The sequence below is a fragment of the Osmerus eperlanus genome, chromosome 8 (assembly GCF_963692335.1).
Source record: "Osmerus eperlanus chromosome 8, fOsmEpe2.1, whole genome shotgun sequence".
Lineage (NCBI taxonomy): Eukaryota > Metazoa > Chordata > Actinopteri > Osmeriformes > Osmeridae > Osmerus > Osmerus eperlanus.
The window spans coordinates 208059-227703 of NC_085025.1; the positions used below are offsets into that span (position 1 = coordinate 208059).

The 19645-nt window shown below is 45.9% G+C and overlaps 2 protein-coding genes across 5 annotated transcripts; one reads left to right on the plus strand and one right to left on the minus strand.

The window, feature by feature from the left end:
• Positions 1-307: 307 nt before the first annotated feature.
• On the plus strand, positions 308-14778 carry pgm3 (phosphoglucomutase 3). Of its 2 annotated transcripts, XM_062468206.1 has the most exons (13): positions 538-554; positions 1604-1812; positions 5360-5544; positions 6169-6236; positions 7992-8125; positions 8210-8405; positions 8896-9053; positions 9553-9636; positions 9916-10014; positions 10483-10602; positions 10856-10978; positions 12298-12471; positions 14345-14778. In XM_062468206.1, exons 2-13 carry the CDS (start codon positions 1606-1608, stop codon positions 14432-14434), a joined length of 1638 nt encoding a protein of 545 aa, XP_062324190.1. In that variant the 5' UTR covers positions 538-554; positions 1604-1605; the 3' UTR covers positions 14435-14778. The 2 variants fall into 2 exon arrangements, with proteins under 2 accessions (XP_062324191.1, XP_062324190.1); XM_062468207.1 differs by lacking the exons at positions 12298-12471; positions 14345-14778 and having other exon boundaries at positions 308-554; positions 10401-10602; positions 10856-10983.
• A 159-nt stretch (positions 14779-14937) lies between these two features.
• On the minus strand, positions 14938-19023 carry ngs (notochord granular surface). 3 transcript variants are annotated; one of them, XM_062468210.1, is made up of 11 exons: positions 18806-19023; positions 18482-18635; positions 18042-18191; positions 17745-17864; positions 17546-17641; positions 17273-17407; positions 16757-16867; positions 16561-16671; positions 16337-16461; positions 15507-15788; positions 14938-15325 (listed from the first exon to the last, which is right to left on the minus strand). In XM_062468210.1, exons 1-11 carry the CDS (start codon positions 19006-19008, stop codon positions 15235-15237), a joined length of 1578 nt encoding a protein of 525 aa, XP_062324194.1. In that variant the 5' UTR covers positions 19009-19023; the 3' UTR covers positions 14938-15234. The 3 variants fall into 3 exon arrangements, with proteins under 3 accessions (XP_062324194.1, XP_062324195.1, XP_062324193.1); XM_062468211.1 differs by having other exon boundaries at positions 14938-15320; positions 18482-18638; XM_062468209.1 differs by having other exon boundaries at positions 18482-18638.
• Between the last annotated feature and the right edge of the window lie 622 nt (positions 19024-19645).

Here is a 19645-nt window from a genome sequence, read left to right on the forward strand (position 1 = left end):
CCATTCACTCAATGAGGTCAGTATCATTGCAGACGCTGTTGATGTATGCACTTTTATGAGAAACTAGAGAGGGTGCGTCCGTTGCAGCCCCAGCTGACAAATATGTTTTGCTGTATCACCTTCAAATCTATTGTTTATCGATCGCATACTGAATCAATGGATTTGGTCGCAACAAATCCTTTCAATGTAGTCTACCACCAATGAAAAATATTTTCTTTCTCCAAATGTTTGATGGGATATCTCACCTTTCAAACAGCCTGAAAGATGCATTCAAGGTTTACCAAGATCCCTTCCATGCAATTCCCGAGATTAATCAGTAATCAGTCCCACTACAATAGCTCAACACAGCGCAGGGAAAACAAAGCTGACAACCTAGGATAGCTAACTGGTTGGTAGTACTGTAGCTGGCTACCAGCTGGCATATCCGATGCTTTGGATAACTGCATATCAGTAACAGAAGAGCAAATTGGCAGATATAATGTACCATTTTGCTCACCTGGAGAAGCTGGCTGTGCTCCGTTTTGCTCCTAGCTTCAGACCTGACCCCCGGACCGGTAAGTAACTTGAACAGCTGAGCTAACTAGCTATATCTCTACTGCTGTGTCGGATTGCTGGAGCTAACCAGTACAAATGGTTAAAATACAGGGTGTTGATATCACAGCCTGGAAGCATAGCTAGTAGAGCCAGACCGATAAAGTATTTTTAAGGCCGATACCGATAGAAATATTTGGTGTTTAAAAAATCAGATATTCCGATATATCGGCCGATATATATATTTTTTTTTTTTCAGAAACGCGTAACAAAACATAAACAGATTTCCATAACACTCTGCCCGACTCTGGCTGGATCAGCTGGTTGTAGGGTTTGTGGCGTTCTAAACACGAGTGTTTCCAACAGGGATGTTGTAGAGTGCCCTCTGGTGGACAAACTATGCAAAGCCAACAATCATAACATGGTTGAAGGGTGTTTCGTCCGTCTTTTAATTATTTCTTTATATTCATTTATAGGCCATTATGAGCCTTGATTTTGTACCTTGTTTGTATTGTGAAGGCATAATAAAAATGTAACTATCGGGCATTATAAATGCCGATACCGATAGTTTGGAAAATGCCTAATATTGGCCTGCCGATAAATCGGTCGGGCTCTAATAGCTAGCTACATAAGACGTTATCACCCTGGCCTGTGCCTGAAGCCTTTCTGCAGCTGTCTGTTTGCAGATTTAGCTAGCTAGCTGTCTCCCAGAAGCTAACGAGCTACTGAACTGATGTTCTGATTGGCTGGGTGTGGCATTTATCTCAGTATAACTCGAGACAACTATCAACTCGGCAGAAAACTTCCCTCCGTATGCCTTTGCCTCGTCCATTAGTTGTACATAGCAGGTTAAATTATCCCTTACTTCTCATACAAGGTGTTGCGTGAGAAATGGTTGAAATGCGTGAGACTTGTGTGCCCTGAAAGGCAAGCACACCCAATGAACGGTGGTGTCGGTAATAGAAATGCAAACGTTTATTAATTACATTACACCAAGGTCTGAGAGAGATGTTGAAGAGTATGGTCAGCCTAGGTCTCAACCAGTCAACGTCACTCCTTTGCTGTCTGTCAGGAATGGCGCAGTTCGAGGAAGTATCCCGGAAGTCCGCTCTCCACACCAAGCCAGAAGGCCTAGTGCTGCAGTACGGCACGGCAGGGTTCAGGACCAGCGCCAGACTCCTCGACCACGTCATGTTCCGCATGGGCCTGCTGGCCACGCTGCGCTCCAGGAAGACCCGAGCCATCATAGGAGTCATGGTCACCGCGTCACACAACCCTGAGGTCTGCTGCAACCCTTACTCTATAACTACTGGATCTTGTGAATAATATAGTAATATGACCCCAAAGTACTGTAGTGTAGAGCATGGTATCTGTCCATGGGCTGGAGTTGGTATGCTAAGAATAGTGTCTTGGTATTTTTAAAGGAAGGTTGTCAACTATTGATTTGGTTTCCGGTGAACTGTTCTGTTTCTACTACTCCCTCCATCCTTCTATTTTTAGGGTTTCTCCGGTAGGAGGAAACCTATTGTTTTTGTTAGTATTCTTATTATTTTTCTTCTTCTCCATGAAATGGCTCAATAGCTCAAAAGTCCTTGGCCCGACTTTTTCACAAATTTCACATGATACACCAGGTCACTCACTACTCCCAGACCACTAATGGCCCTCGTACGCCCATAGGTGGCGCTATAAGCCATGCCCAAAGTCTACGTGATTTCCCCATTATTATTCTGCATTTTCATTGCGCCCCATTACTCCAAAATGCCAGAAAATTGGTATAAATGCCTTATTTCTCATCAGGAACAAAAAAGCCTCAAGGACCCATAAGGTCCGCCATGATAGATTTTGCTGTACTGTCCAAATTTGGTACAACCTTCCAAACCATTCTCCTCATGAACCATAGATCCAATCGACTTGAACTTTTTTCAAAATTGCTGAAAGGGAGGATTTATGTAAATGTCCACATACCTCAACATCTTTGTGTCAATAAATCAAATATAATTTTAAGTGATGGTTTTTCAAACCTAATAGGGTTCAAGATGACATCACTCTGAAGTACCATAAACAATTTCACCTTGGTATGTCAAAATGTGATTGAATTAGAGTGGTTTAAACTTTGGCCAAATCTAACAACGCTTACCACAGGAGAAACAGATCACTTTTTTTATACAGTAACTGACAACAACAATATACAACACTGAGAATAGCTCAATGGGCTAAGACAGGGTACTGTAAAGTGTAAGGTCATAGGTCCAAGTCCATTCACAGCCTTTGGGCCTGTCATTATTCAGATTTTCTGTTTAGTTGAACAGGATGACATCATTCTGAAGTACCATACGCAATTTCACCTTGATATGTCCAAAGATGACTGAATTACAGCTGCTTGAACTTTGTCCCAAAGCTAACCAAAGCCTTTTCTATTCATATAAACTCAACAGTTGATGTGTAGCAGAGAGGATAGAGAGGCTGACTTGCAACCTCATGCCTTTGAGTTTGAATCTCCATTCAGTCTGTTGTTGTTTGCCAAACATGGAGCAATTTTGCTCTCTTGTTGTCCAACTCTTGACCTTCTACAATGTACATTTTTATAATATTCCCCATATCCTCCCCATTTTGAGGAACCTGCATCGCTGCTTGCAGTTCTATTTAGGTTCCTCCGGTAGGAGGGAACCTATTGTTATTGTTGGTATTCTTATTAGGTTCCTCCGGTAGGAGGGAACCTAGTGTTATTGTTGGTATTCTTATTATTATTAGGTTCCTCCGGTAGGAGGGAACCTATTGTTATTGTTGGTATTCTTATTCTTATTATTATTTTTCTTCTCCTTGCGCCCCAATATCTCAAAAAGTCACTGGTCATAAATTTTCTAATTTGGCACATTGATACTACATCCAAGTGGGTACCCCCAAACAAAATATGGGCCACATCGGACCATAGGGGGCGCCACAGGCCACGCCCAAAAGTCCGATTTTCAAAGTGATGGCATTTCCACCCCATTGCTCCAATTCTTCTGAAACTTGGTGTGCATGCCTCATTTTTCATGAGGAACAAAAAAGCCTCAAGGACCCATAAGGTCCGCCATGATGGATTTTCATGTACTGTGATAATTTGGGAAAACCTTCAAAATTCCTCTTCTCTTGAACCAAAGGTGAAATTGACTTGAAATTTGGTACAGATATGTATCATTGACGTATTTAATAACGTTACTTAAGGCAATTGAATCAAGTACAAAATGGCTGAAATGGGTGTATTTATGTAAATGTCCACATTGCCTCAATATGTTTGTGTCACTAAATCAAATGTATTTTTGAAGGATGGTTCAAACCTAATAAGCTTTAAGGTGACATGCCTCTGAAGTACCATGCAAAGTTTCACCTTGATATGTCAAAATATGACTGAATTACAGCTGTTTGAACTTGGACCAAATCTGACAATGCTCGCCATTGGAGAAACAGCTTTTTTTAATTATCCAGTTATTGAACTTTGTGTATTCCATGCCTGGGAATGGCTCAATTGGCTGAGATGTTGTGCTGGTAATCAAGGTTCAATACCAGTCAGAGGCATAGTTTTTATTTTTTTTATTCTGACAAAACGGTTTCTAGTATTCCGATCAATCCTCCGGTTGTAAAAACATAGCAATGCGTGTTTATTTGAGCCCATCACAACACTCTGATCATCTGTTAAGCGAGACTGTGTAAACCACTGCAAAACAAGCCAGGTTCACCACAGCAGCTAGCTACTTGTAGTCTACGCATGGTAGAGATCACTCTGTTCAGGTGGATCCCTTGCCTGTTGCACAAATTCATTTCAGTAACTTAAGCCAGGACACATTCCCACTGATGCTAGGCATGATTTAAAATTCCCTTCCATGACAAGTTATGGCACTCCAAACAACCTGTTTAAAAAAACGATGAGAAAGTTATTCTTTACAGCAGCAACCCAGTCATCCCGTTGTCCCGTTTTTATAGGAAATGTACAAGCAGTTTCAACTTAGGCTGAATCTAACAACGCTTACCACAGGAGAAACAGCTTACTTTTTTACACAGTAACTGAACATGACAATATTCAACACTGAGAATAGCTCAATGGGCTGGGATGGTGACCTGATAAGTATAAGGTTGTAGGTTGGAATCCAGCCATAGTCTTTTGGCCTGTCATAATTTTGATTATCTGTTTAGTTCAACAGGATGACATCTTTCTGAAGTACCACAAACAATTTCACCTTGGTATGTCAAAATATGATTGAATTAAAGCTGTTTCAACGTTGGCTGAATCTAACAACGCTTACCACAGGAGAAACAGCTTACTTTTTTATACAGTAACTGAACATGACAATATTCAACACTGAGAATAGCTCAATGGGCTGGCATGGTGACCTGTAAAGTATAAGGTAGTTGGTTGGAATCCAGACATTATCTTTTGGCCTGTCATAATTTTGATTATCTGTTTAGTTAAACAGGATGACATCATTCTGAAATACGATGCACAATTTCATGCAATTTCACCTTGAAATGTCAACCGTTTCTTAACCTTTGTCCAAAAGCTGACCAAAGCTAATACTCTGCCCTTTCTATTCATACAATCTCAACAGTTGGTGTGTAGCAGAGAGGGTAGAGAGACTGACTTGTAACCTTATGCTCATGAGTTCAAATCCCCATTCAGCCTGTTGTTGGCCAAACATGAAGTAGTTTTGCTCCCTTGTTGTCCAACTCTCGATCTTCTGCAGTGTACATGTTTATAATATTTTGCCATTTTGCGGAGGAACCCGCATCGCTGCTTGCAGCTATATTTTGTTTTATTCTTTTTCTCTCTGAAAACCCTCCATCTGTCCAGGAGGATAATGGGGTTAAGCTGGTGGACCCTATGGGGGAGATGGTGGCCTCGGCATGGGAAGGCTATGCCACCGTGCTGGCCAACGCTGAGCAGGACACACTCGTTGCGGCTCTGGAGGACGTCATCGAGAGAGAAGCCATCAGCATGGACCAGCAGGCCAGTGTCTTCCTGGGCAGAGACACTAGGTACACGTTCCTGTTTACAGCATGCTAGCCCAGGCTGTAAACAGCATACTGCACATATCTAGCCCAGGCTGTAAACAGCATACTGCACATATCTAGCCCAGGCTGTAAACAGCATACTGCACATATCTAGCCCAGCCTGTACACAGCATACTGCACATATCTAGCCCAGCCTGTACACAGCATACTGCACATATCTAGCCCAGGCTGTAAACAGCATACTGCACATATCTAGCCCAGCCTGTACACAGCATACTGCACATATCTAGCCCAGCCTGTACACAGCATACTGCACATATCTAGCACAGCCTGTACACAGCATACTGCACATATCTAGCCCAGGCTGTACACAGCATACTGTACAGATTGCTAGTCCAGTGAATAATATTATATACAATAAAAAATGTATTAAATTAGCTGTCGCTTAGGGCCGCTTTCTTCCAAAGCGACCTACAGAGGAATTTAAACCAGCAACCTTTTGATCTGTAGTCTAATGCTCTACCCCTGAGCTATACCAGAGGGTTAGAGAGACACAGCGCGGTCAGGTGAACTGATACAGTAGGATGTTCTTCACCATGCAAGAAGGCTGGAGATGTTACTTTGTGAAACGTTGTCCTATTTCTCCAGAAGCAGCAGCGATAGCCTATCACAGGCAGTGTTGGATGGAGTTTCTGCCCTCGGAGGTCAGAGCAGAGGTGAGTGTTCTCCTCAACTCTCACTGATTGGTCCATGCTTGTGTCCTACTAGACTACATTTACATTTATGCATTTAGCAGACGCTTTTATCCAAAGCGACTTCCACGAGAGAGCTTTACAAAAGTGCATAGGTCACTGATCATAACAACGAGATAGCCCCAACATTGCGAGCAGCCAAAACATGAAGCATACATTGTGAAAAACCAAATAAGTGCCAAAGGGAAGAACCATAAGAGCATGCAGTTAAACAAGTCACAATTAAACAACATGAAACTCAAAAAGTGCAAGAGTGTACCTATAGAAAAACAGCCCTAACCCTAACCCATCAACAGTAAAATATTTCACAGCGAGTACAAGAATTTAAATCCGTTACAACTAACCAACAAGAGTAACAAGTCTCTCAATAAGAGTCATTGTGATCCTGGAGGAAACTAGAATCTGAATCAGAATGGGTTTTATTCGCCATCAAAGTTTGCACAGACAAGGAATTTGTTTTGGCAGGAAGGTGCAAACATGAAACATATAGGAATCTAAAATTTAAATATGAGGACTAAATATACTAAGGGTACATAACTAGCAATACTAAGTGGAATTAGAATTAAAATAAACTATAAAATAAAATATAAAATATAAGTTGCAGTAATTTACAATATAGGTCCAGCAAAACATTCCTAAGACTAAGGCCGAATCCCAATACTCTGTCTTACCCCTAGCCCTTAGTTTACCCCTAGCCCTTTTGTCTCGAAACTGAGGGGTAAGGGCTACATAGCCCTATGAAATGAAACACCACTTGGTTACGTATATCGATGTCTATAATTGCCTATTTCTGCTGTTTTTAATGTTGTTGTATTCTTTATTTTTGCTGTTTTTAAATGTAATTTGTACGGTGTCCTTGAGTGCCGAGAAAGGCGCCTTTAAATAAAATGTATTATTATTGTCTCCAAAGCAAGTAGTGTTATGCACTGATATCAAACGAAATTCGTTTGTAATTCGCTGCTAATGGAGTTTAATTAAAACTGTAGACATGCATGGAGTCCATTCAAGTCTAATCAGAGAAATGCGGGACTGTTGTGAAAATCAGCAATGTAACGTTAGCGTAGCAAACTAGCGATATAAAAAAACGTTTAAATTAACCCTTGTGCTGCCTTCGGGTCACATGACCCTAAGGTTCATAACGAACCATTGTTGTGTTTACCCAATTTTACCCAATACAAAAACAAATAAAAATAATTTTCTTTTAACCTTCGCAATGTTGGGGGTCTGAGACAGCCCAACGGTTAAAAGAAAATGCTTCACTTTGTTTTTGTATGCGGTAAAGTTGTCGCAATACGATGGTGGGTCACAATGACTGATGTGTCAGAATGACCCGAAGATAACACAAGGGTTAAGAACATGGTTGCAAATACATATAGGACTGTGTAGAGCACAAAACAAGACTGTCATCATTTTTTAATCAATTATTAAAGCCGAAAATATTACATTTATGGGACTCTGGATGATCTGTCCGCCATTGTTGCAGGTAGCGCAGTATTCACATACCCCTTGGTTTCAAGTAAGCTCCCGAGCTCACTTGGTTTTAAGGGGTGTATACCCCTTTGTCTTAGCCCTACCTCTCGATCAAAAAGAGTATTGGGACACCACTTACTCTCACGGGAATGCGGAAAACTAAGGGCTAGGGGTAAGGGGTAGGGGTAAGACTATAAGAGTATTGTGATTCGGCCTATGTCTGATTGGTCCATGCTTGTGTCCTACTAGATTATGGCAAGGTGACGACACCCCAGCTTCACTACATGGTGTGCTGTCAGAACACACAGGGTCGCTATGGAGACGCTACAGTCGAGGGCTACTACCAGAAGCTGTCTCGGGCCTTCATCCAACTCACCAAGAATGTAAGAACCCTAACCTGCCTGCCTGACAGGTATCCACCAATCCCTCTTCTTCCAGGTGTCTAACCTCCATAACTCCTCCTCCAGGTGTCTAACCGTACAGACGACCAGAAACACCTCCTGGTGGATGGGGCTAACGGGATCGGGGCTCTGAAAGTATGTGAGCTGGAGAGATACCTTCAGCAGGAGCTCAAGCTCTCCCTAGTCAACGACGGCAGCAGCGGGAAACTCAACCACCTGTGTGGAGCAGACTATGTCAAGATGCAGCAGAAAGCACCTGCAGGTGGCGCTGGGAGGGGGAGGTGGGGCTGGGAGGAGGGCGGGGGAGGTGGGGACTGAGAGCAGGAGGGGGAGGAGGGGGGTGAAAGCAAGGTGGAGAAGAGGGATGAGGTGGGGCTGTATATAGTATATAGGTGTGTGTGTTTGTCCCCCCAGGTCTAGATCAGGCTACAGGTGTGTGTTTGTCCCCCCAGGTCTAGATCAGGCTACAGGTGTGTGTTTGTCCCCCCAGGTCTAAATCAGGCTACAGGTGTGTGTTTGTCCCCCCAGGTCTAGATCAGGCTACAGGTGTGTGTTTGTCCCCCCAGGTCTAGATCAGGCTACAGGTGTGTTTGTCCCCCCAGGTCTAGATCAGGCTACAGGTGTGTGTTTGTCCCCCCAGGTCTAGATCAGGCTACAGGTGTGTGTTTGTCCCCCAGGTCTAGATCAGGCTACAGGTGTGTGTTTGTCCCCCAGGTCTAGATCAGGCTACAGGTGTGTATTTGTCCCCGCAGGTGTGGAGATGAGGGCAGGGGAGCGCTCCTGCTCCTTTGACGGGGATGCAGACCGGATCGTCTACTACTACAGAGACTCAGCAGGGAGCTTCCATCTGCTGGACGGAGACAAGATCGCCACACTCATCAGCACCTACCTGAAGGACCTGCTCACACAGGTACACACACACAGGTACACACAAAGGTACACACACACAGGTACACACACACACAGGTGCACACACACTTACACAATGTGTTGCTTTGATGCATTCTTATGGCATGTAAGACCATTTTTGCCTTATTCTTTCAGCTGCAACCTTGATAGTTAAACAGTCTTGGAACCAAATTAAAAAAAAATATATTTACAGAACATAATTCAAGTTAGTGTTAGGTCTAACTATTGCCTTCCTAAGAAATACTCTAACCATTCATACTTTTAGGAATGATGATTCTGTTTTCCAAGAATGAATTGGTCAGTAGGCGGTGCTTTTATACGTGTTAATCTGTGATCTCGAACATAACCTGCTCCCAAACCCCATGGCAATGTATCCCGGTAACAAGTGACCCACCATTGTGACACTGAAGACCAGGTTAAACCTGAAGATACCTCGTTTACCCCAAATCCTGCTTGATAGTTCAGCTCTTTGATCTGGCTGTGCTTCTGTGATCCTGCAGGCTGGGCTGGACCTGCAGATAGCTGTGGTGCAAACAGCATACGCTAATGGGAGCTCCACAGACTACTTAGAAAATACCATGAAGGTGAGAAACACACACACCCGCGCACACACAACCCCACACACACTCACACGCACACACATATACATACACACTACCTAGCAAATACCATGACGGTGAGAAACACACACACAGGCACATACACAACCACATACACATGCATCAACATGCACACACATACACACAAACATACATACTCATGTAGCATACTTGTACTTAAAGAATAGATGCATCTAATGGGAGGATGGCAGAACCTGGGTTCCTGTTTTGCTGTTGTATGAAAGTGCGCTTGTTTTCTCCCAGGTGAAGGTGAAGTGCACCAAGACGGGAGTGAAGCACCTCCACCACGCAGCTCAGGAGTTCCACATCGGGGTCTACTTTGAGGCCAACGGCCATGGAACTGTGAGTCCACACACACACACTGTCTGGTACACACTACACGCACACACACACTGTCTGGTACACACTACACGCACACACACACACACTGTCTGGTACACACTACACGCACACACACACACACACACTGTCTGGTACACACTACACGCACACACTGTCTGGTACACACTACACACACACACACACTGTCTGGTACACACTACACACACACACACACACTGTCTGGTACACACTACACGCACACACACACTGTCTGGTACACACTACACACACACACACACACTGTCTGGTACACACTACTAATGAACATCATTAATACATTTGTGTGTTTGTTCTGGTTGTGTTTCAGGTGTTGTGGTTGTGTTTCAGCTGTTGTGGTTGTGTTTCAGGTGTTGTGGTCATGTTGTGGTTGTGTTTCAGCTGTTGTGGTTGTGTTTCAGGCGCTGTGGTCATGTTGTGGTTGTGTTTCAGGTGCTGTTCAGTGCAGCAGCAGAAGACAGGATCCTGCAGCTGTCTCAGGACCCCAACATCAACGACGAGAGGAAGAGAGCAGCGTTCCTGCTCCAGAACACGGTTGACCTCATCAACCAGGTAGGACCTCATCAATCAGGACTAATATATTCCAGGAGATGATTTTGTTGACTTTTTTATGACTTATATCGGTTTTATTATGCTTTCTCACCATCTCCCCCCACTTCTGTCTACTTCTACCTCTTTTCTTCTCTTCTTCCCTCCCTTTCTCTGCCTCTCCCTCTCTCTCCACCTACCTCTCTCCTGCCTCTCTCCTGCCTCTCTCCTGCCTCTCTCCCACTCTTACTCTTACTCCCTCTCCCTCTTTCTCTAGACAGTGGGTGATGCCATCTCAGACATGTTGTTGATAGAGGCTGTGCTGGCCATCAGGGGCATGACTATTCAACAGTGGGACTCGATCTACACAGACCTGCCCAACAGGCAGCTCAAAGTCAAGGTGTGTGTGTCTTCTGGACCTGTAGAGGCTGCTGCTAGCATGAACACGTGTATCTCTACACCTCTAGAGCTACGCTGCTAGCATGAACACAGCGGTAGGACAAACACACATGGTGTTTGACAGCAGGCGTGTGTGGCCTGCAGGTGGCAGAGCGGGGGGTGGTGTTTGACAGCAGGCGTGTGTGGCCTGCAGGTGGCAGAGCGGGGGGTGGTGTTTGACAGCAGGCGTGTGTGGCCTGCAGGTGGCAGAGCGGGGGGTGGTGTTTGACAGCAGGCGTGTGTGGCCTGCAGGTGGCAGAGCGGGGGGTGGTGTTTGACAGCAGGCGTGTGTGGCCTGCAGGTGGCAGAGCGGGGGGTGGTGTTTGACAGCAGGCGTGTGTGGCCTGCAGGTGGCAGAGCGGGGGGTGGTGTTTGACAGCAGGCGTGTGTGGCCTGCAGGTGGCAGAGCGGGGGGTGGTGTTTGACAGCAGGCGTGTGTGGCCTGCAGGTGGCAGAGCGGGGGGTGGTGTTTGACAGCAGGCGTGTGTGGCCTGCAGGTGGCAGAGCGGGGGGTGGTGTTTGACAGCAGGCGTGTGTGGCCTGCAGGTGGCAGAGCGGGGGGTGGTGTTTGACAGCAGGCGTGTGTGGCCTGCAGGTGGCAGAGCGGGGGGTGGTGTTTGACAGCAGGCGTGTGTGGCCTGCAGGTGGCAGAGCGGGGGGTGGTGTTTGACAGCAGGCGTGTGTGGCCTGCAGGTGGCAGAGCGGGGGGTGGTGTTTGACAGCAGGCGTGTGTGGCCTGCAGGTGGCAGAGCGGGGGGTGGTGTTTGACAGCAGGCGTGTGTGGCCTGCAGGTGGCAGAGCGGGGGGTGGTGTTTGACAGCAGGCGTGTGTGGCCTGCAGGTGGCAGAGCGGGGGGTGGTGTTTGACAGCAGGCGTGTGTGGCCTGCAGGTGGCAGAGCGGGGGGTGGTGTTTGACAGCAGGCGTGTGTGGCCTGCAGGTGGCAGAGCGGGGGGTGGTGTTTGACAGCAGGCGTGTGTGGCCTGCAGGTGGCAGAGCGGGGGGTGGTGTTTGACAGCAGGCGTGTGTGGCCTGCAGGTGGCAGAGCGGGGGGTGGTGTTTGACAGCAGGCGTGTGTGGCCTGCAGGTGGCAGAGCGGGGGGTGGTGTTTGACAGCAGGCGTGTGTGGCCTGCAGGTGGCAGAGCGGGGGGTGGTGTTTGACAGCAGGCGTGTGTGGCCTGCAGGTGGCAGAGCGGGGGGTGGTGTTTGACAGCAGGCGTGTGTGGCCTGCAGGTGGCAGAGCGGGGGGTGGTGTTTGACAGCAGGCGTGTGTGGCCTGCAGGTGGCAGAGCGGGGGGTGATCGTCACCACGGACGCTGAGAGGAGGACCCTGAGCCCTGCAGGACTACAGGAAACCATTGACTCCCTGGCCAGGAAGTACGGGCAGGGACGCGCCTTCGTACGGCCGTCTGGGACGGAGGACATCGTCAGGGTGTATGCAGAAGCAGCCAATCAGGTGAGACAGGAGAGCTGGCTTGTGTGTGTGTGTGTTTCCCATACATTCATTTATTTGTGGTGCCCGGCCACAATAAAAAATTGACTGTCACAAATGTATTTAAGTAAAAGTTTTTACTGTTTACCTGATTTCATTGTAGATTTGCATGCGTCGCATTGATTCTCAGCCCCCTTCTTGCCCTGCTCGCGTTCTCTCTCTCCCCCCGTGCATGCTCTGAATCAATGCGCGGGACGAACAGCCTTTTCCTTCAGAAAAGAGGGTCGGAGAATAAATCCAGAGTTTACGAACGGTTAGGCCCAATCCCAATGTCCACCCTCACAGACTCAACTTCGATGATAAACTTTGCGTCGTCACTCTTCCAAAAAGTCTCAACAAAGGTTTTGGTGTCTCTTCTGCTTGTGTATGCCAGCTCGTCTATCTCGCTCTTAAACATACTGTTTAGAAACAAATGACTAAAATGTTGGCCTGACATTTAACGCAATCATCAATCAGGGTTTTTTATTTGTTTTATTTTACATTTTGAGAATAGTTTTTATCAGGGTAAACACATGGTTGGCCGATTGTTACCAGCGTGTGAAGTTGGGTGTTAAGTGATAGGCTACAGCTAACGTAGTAAAATCTTAATAACTTGCTAGTTTATCCAAATATATCTCATATATAATATGGTATATGGTGATTTTATCATCCTGCAGCCAAATTTGCGGCTCACGGAAGAATTCAACCAGCTGCCAAAACAATCGCTGCAGAGCGCGAGACGATCGCGACGCTTCGCGTCGCTTCACAACCTGATGCCAAAAGGAAAAAGGCTGCGCTTCCAGGCGCTTTGCAGCTAATCGCGGCGCTTCGCAGCCAGTGTGTCCCAGTTATAAGTCTGTAAGGGTTTAGGGCTGTCAAATCGTCAAGTGTGCGAGGCCTCTTTCGCAGACATTTTGAGCCCTTTACGCACCCTTTTCGTTTGTCTGCATTTTTGCAGACTTTAGCTAAGGGCATTGTCCACAATTCACAGCATTGTGACATGTAACGCGAGGGTTACCAGGGGAAGCCCAGAAGCTAGAGAAAAATCCCGGCAAACCCGCCTAACCCTAACCCGACAAGAAGAAGAAGAACGGAAAACAAACAACCCTGACATAAACATAGTTAGAAATAAAACTGAACTTGTAAGTTTAAAAACAAAGCTCACTGATGGTTAATATAGCTAGAACTCTGTGTAGGTAGTGTTTTGATGATAAATTCTAAATATGCTTTCATCACATTTGATCCAACAACATTACTATTTTGCCGATAATGCAGCAAATGCTGTCCCATTCCAAATTATAGCATTTTGAGCCCTTGCAGCATCTTGTACTCAATCACTTACTAGGACGTCAAGTAAGTCTGTCAGAGTTTATGGGGGACATTGGGATTGGGCCTTAGTATCATAATTATCTGCACAAATTTGTCCAAAACTGATATTCAAGTTAAATATAATAATATTCATACATTCATCAAATATAACAATATAAATCCAACCTAATGGGTATATACATTCAAAAAGCGATTTAAAAACTTTTTTAGGTCTTTATTTACACTAACATCAAAACGATACTAGGACATAGGTTTGGGATAAGCCCCTAATGTTGACAACGTCTGACTCCGCCCCTGTCTACTCCACAAATAGAATCTAATTGTGGGAAACACTGGTGCGTGTGTGTGTGATGCAGATCTGATGGTGTGTGTGTGTGTTGCAGGAGATCTGATCGTGTGTGTTTGTGTGTGTGTGTGTGTTGCAGGAGATCTGATCGTTTGTGTATGTGTGTGTTGCAGGAGATCTGATCGTGTGTGTTTGTGTGTGTGTGTTGCAGGAGATCTGATCGTGTGTGTGTGTGTGTTGCAGGAGAGTGCAGACGCCCTGGCCTATGAAGTTAGTCTAGCAGTACACCGCCTTGCTGGGGGAGTGGGAGAGGAGCCCAAACCTCCTCAGTAGAGAGATCACACACACACACCACATGAGGACACAATGGAGTGTAAGCTATGCTAATGCTAGCTATTGTAATGCGAGCTAAATTAATGATAGCTATGTTAATGATAGCTATGCTAATGCTAGCACATGCAGTGCCAATCTTTTAGTCACCCTTTTTGCATCTATAACTTCAGGGGTCTCACAACAGCTTCGACATGTCAATGTAAGCGTATTTAATGTATTAAATAGGCTTTTCTTACAGACTGGAATAATCTACTCTATTGAGCTTATTTTACACTTTCTGATGTTAATTCATATTTGGTTGGTATAAAATTACTATATAAAATCTTATTGATTGTGTTTCATAATTATAATTTTTTTAAAGGCTGATTGTGCTGCTATACAGTATATCATGGGGAAATTGATATGAAAACTGCTTGATTTTTCATCATTACATTATATGAATGCAAACTGTAGCAAATAAACCTACAAGTCTGAACTAAGAACACAGGAATGATGCTATTATTGCTTGGCATTTATTTTTATTGTTTGCACATAATCCAGAGGAGATGGACACACAGCAGAGTTAATGCTAGCAGGGAGTTCACCAACACTTTTAACCTCACTCTTTCAAATGAAGCCTAATGTTGATTTATCTCCAATTTGTCACAAGTAGGCAAGTTCATTGACTATTTGTGCATGATTATAATTCTAGCATATTATGTAAGCAAATGGACTTGGGTACTAGGAAATAGCCGGGTTATGGGGCCATGCAGGCTGGGCTGGTGACAGGAGCTGGTCTCCTAAACCCCAGAGGTGCTGATCTAGTCTTCATCTTCGGCGGCGGCTCCAGAGATGGTGATAGTGCGCTCCTGTGTGTCCCTTTCCAGTGTGTCCTCGTCTGTTTTAACTGTTCTGGGAGGAAAGAGCACGTATGTGTGGAGAATACAATTATAAACAGCTAGAGCTTTTTGGTTTGAGCTGAGCAGCTGATCTTTACCTTACCGCTACTGTCCTGATGTTAGGGTCAGTGTTAGGGTCAGGGTTTGTGCCTGATATCAAGGTTCGTACCTGATGTCAGGCTCAGGGTTCGTACCTGATGAGCACTGTCTTTCTCTCTGTCAACTCTTCCGCGTAGCTCTCTGTCTGGCTCTCTGATGACATCACTTCCACCGAACCGTTACTGGGAGCCCCGCCCAGATCATCTCTGCCCCTCGTCCCCATGGCGATCATAGTGGGGTTAGCAACATCAGGGGTGGAGCCAACAGCAAGGGAGGCGGAGCTAGCACTGATGGTCAAGGCTCCTTCGCCACCGGCGTCCAGGGTCAGGCTCTGGACCATGCTGCTAAGACGGCTGTCCTCACCCTCAATCAGCTTCCTGACAAATACAGAGATGCACGGAACACAGGACAATCAGATTGGTGGCCCAACAATCTCAAAATCTTCCTGCCAAATACTAATACACAATGGTGCAAATATTTCTGGAGAAGGGGGGTCAGAGGGGGGGGGGGGGGGTCAGAAGGGGGGGGTCAGATGGCTGAGCGGTTAGGGAGTCGGGCTATTAATCAGAAGGTTGCCGGTTCGGTTGGCGATTCGATTCCCGGCCGTTTCAAAAGACGTTGTGTCCTTGGGCAAGGCACTTCACCCTACTTGCATCGGGGAGAATGTCGCTGTACTTACCGTAAGTCGCTCTGGATAAGAGCGCCTGCTAAAATGACTAAATGTAATGCAAATGTAAATAATGTCAAATGATGTTCTGTTTTTTATTGTATTCTAAAAATGATCAATATATCTACTATATGTTGCAGAGGTGAAAGAGGTCACATGTAGAGTCAAAGAACAAAAGTCATTTCTTCATTTGACTTTGAAACAATAAATAAAATCCTGAAGACCAGGCCCATTGATCACCAGGTGTATGTGGGTCACCTGTAGGTGGTGATCTCAATCTCCAGCGCCATTTTGATGTTGAGCAGCTCCTGATACTCTCTCAGCAGCAGAGCGATCTTCTCCTTGGTCACCTTCAGCTCCAGCTTCACTGCCTCAATACGCTCCTGTAGGAAAATATTTCACAATGTTGACATGAACTTGAGACATATGCACACACACACACACTCACAGATATGTGAATCGTTATGGAAGTCATTCCTCACCTGCAATTTCTCCTCCTCCCTCTTGAACCTCTCAACTGCATCCCGGATCTGAGACTCTAGTGACTCGTTCCTTGTCCTCAACGACTCCAAATCTCTCTCCCTGTTTAGGATCTACACACATACAGTACGATTCTCTCTGTTTAGGATCAGGGTTAGAATGTTTTGATGATGGAAGATCAAGAAGGATCAAGCTTACGTCTTTCTTGTGACCAGCAATTTCCTGTCTCACACTTCGAACGCTCTGTGCGTGTTTAGTAGACGCGTTCGTGAGGTCCTGAAACTTTGACTTGTACCAGGCATCCATTTCCTGGGACACGAGAAACAGAAACATACTGATAATTAACCCTTGTGTTCTCCTCGGGTCGTTCTGACCCATCAGTCATTGTGACCCACCGTCGTATTGCGACAACTTTACCGCATACAAAAACAAAGTGAAGCATTTTCTTTTAACCGTCGGGCTGTCTCAGACCCCCCACATTGCGAAGGTTAAAAGAAAAGTATTTTTATTTGTTTTTGTATTGGGTAAAATTGGGTAAACACAATGATGGTTCGTTATGAACCTTTGGGTCATGTGACCCGAAGGCAGCACGAGGGTTAAGGACATATAGGGATTTCTGAAAAATATATACTCACATTGACCCGAAAGATAATGAGTGGGTTACTAGCACAAAACGGTGTAATAATGTAATAATCATGCACAAGAAGGGTGTACCTGTAGATTCTTGGCGGCGATGCTGTTGTACTGGGACTGAATCTGCTTGAGTGCGGATGAGAGGTCAGGAAGAGCAAAGCTCATGTCCACCTTGGCCACAGAGGAGAAGATTCTGGCCATCAACTCCTCACTTTCCTGTTGAGGGGGGAGTAAAGTGGCAACTATTTAGACTTCCTGCTTCGTATAGGATACGGTCACATTAGACCAGGTTAGAGAAGAATGCTTCTGTACATACTACAACTGGTTTTATTGTATCTCGGGTCCAGATTGTACCTCCTTATGAACTCTCTGCAGGAACTCCAGTTCCACCTCCAGGTTCTCCATCTGCTTCTCCAGAGTGATGCGGGCGGAGGTCGCTCTGTCCACATCCTAGAACAACAAGAGGCACCATGTTCATGATTAACTGGTAGAAAAGGCAAAGCAGTGAAAGGGAGGAGCTCTGGCAGCGGAGCTCTGTCACTCCGTCTCTCACCGGGCGGAACGCTTCGATCTCCATCTCAGCCTTCTTCCTGGCTTCCAGAGCTTCTTCATATTTCACCCTCAGCATCTCCAACTGGCCGGACATGGCCTCCTTCGCTGCCAAAGCCAGGCCCTGCATGTCAGACAACACACACCACAGACACCTCAGACAAGACACAGCTCAGACCTACTGCTCAGAACAGTTTAGTCGAGAAGTCAAAGTAGACAGGCCCATTCTGAAACAACCAGACAAACTATCACCAACATTAACTGTTGGGTTGAGCACTACTCTGAGCTGGTGTTCACTGACCCTCTGGACTCTCATCTGCTCAGCAATCCTGTTGAGCTCCCTGAGCTGGCCCTCGTACAGCTGCCTCAAGCCCGACGGCTTCACGAAGCGGCTCTTCAGGGCATCAATCTCTGCCTCCAGCAGCATGTTCTGCTGCTCCAGCGTGCGCACCTGAGACAGGAACATAGAGACTAGGTCAGGGGTCAGGACCAGGGTCAGGGGTCAGGACCAGTCCCATCACTTCTAATCACACAGAACCCTTAGAACCTTAGGAGGAGGAACCATGTTGGGAGTGTTTTAGAGAACGTGGATTGTGGGAAAGTGGGCACGAGTTGCACTGAATGATTTAATGAGTTTGTAAAAAGATATTGAGCCACTAAGACAGTAAAGATAAAAAGGAAGGCGAGCCAACAAAAACATTTTAAAGGACCAAGGTTCAAGTCGCTGGGGTGAGGTCTCACCTTCTCAATATAAGAGGCCAGGCGGTCATTGAGGGCCACCATCTCCTGCCTCTCGCTGGAGCGCGTGCTGAGGAAGGCCTGGCTCTCTGCAGCAGCCGCGTCCAGGTCCAGGCTCGGCCCCATGCCGAAGCACAAGGCCCTCATGCTCACACTGCTGCTGGGGCAGATCACTGCCTTTCATTTCAGAACTACTTTTTGTATCATCAAATGTGCCTATACTGTTATTTTCAACATGTGGATTGTGTATTATCAGGATAATTGGTCATATGACAGTATACCCCTAAAGCTGGGCTTCACACACCATCTAAAAGTTTATAGGGTTACCTGGTCATGCGGGATTTGAGGGAGTTGGAAAGAGTCCTCCGCCCGAGGGATCCCCCGCTGCGGCTGTAGCTGGCGGAGCGCGGGCGCACGGCCTTGCGGGTAGGAGAGGGGCTGGAGACTCTCACCTGGAGGGAAGAGGAGCCGGCCATCGCGCCCTCGAAATGACGGCGGTAAGACGACATCCTTTCTGGGCTGCGACTCATTTTGACTGCTTGTTTATCCGCAACGTTACTGAACAGGGGGAAACAGATCACTCACATCAACTGTGAGTGGTGAAAGTGTTTTATACCAAAGTTAGAGCCCTTCCCACTAAAGCAAGACGCACCACCGGCGAAGAATGTCGAGCCTTCCCATCCCAAGGCTGACTGACAACTAAAATATCTATCGGGGCTCCGTAAGTAGTATATTTAGAGGGTTGAATGAGTCTTAATAATTGAATCCATAAACGGAGGTAATTAATTCCCTTTTCTGTGATACATTTAGGGTATCCTCACGCCTTACTCCATAGTGTATGGCGTGGTTCATTTCAGTAAGACTATTTTGTGTTGTTTGAAAAACGCACTAGCCCAACTCAGCTTTAATCTAATTACTCATTGTTGATGGAAAGTTTAGTCTGCTTGTTCATACTGAGGGGAGGGGGGGTTGCATTGAAGTGGCAGGTGCAGAGGGTCGCGTTCTATTGCAGATGTGAAGAGAAACCACGAGTTTGAACTTAGAGAACACATCCCTGCTGTTGTCTGGTCTATGTAAACAAGAAAGAAATCATTTTTGCTATCAATACGCAGGTTATAAAAAAATGTTTTCTAAAAGGTCTATGTGTAGGAAGGTATCTCATATCTT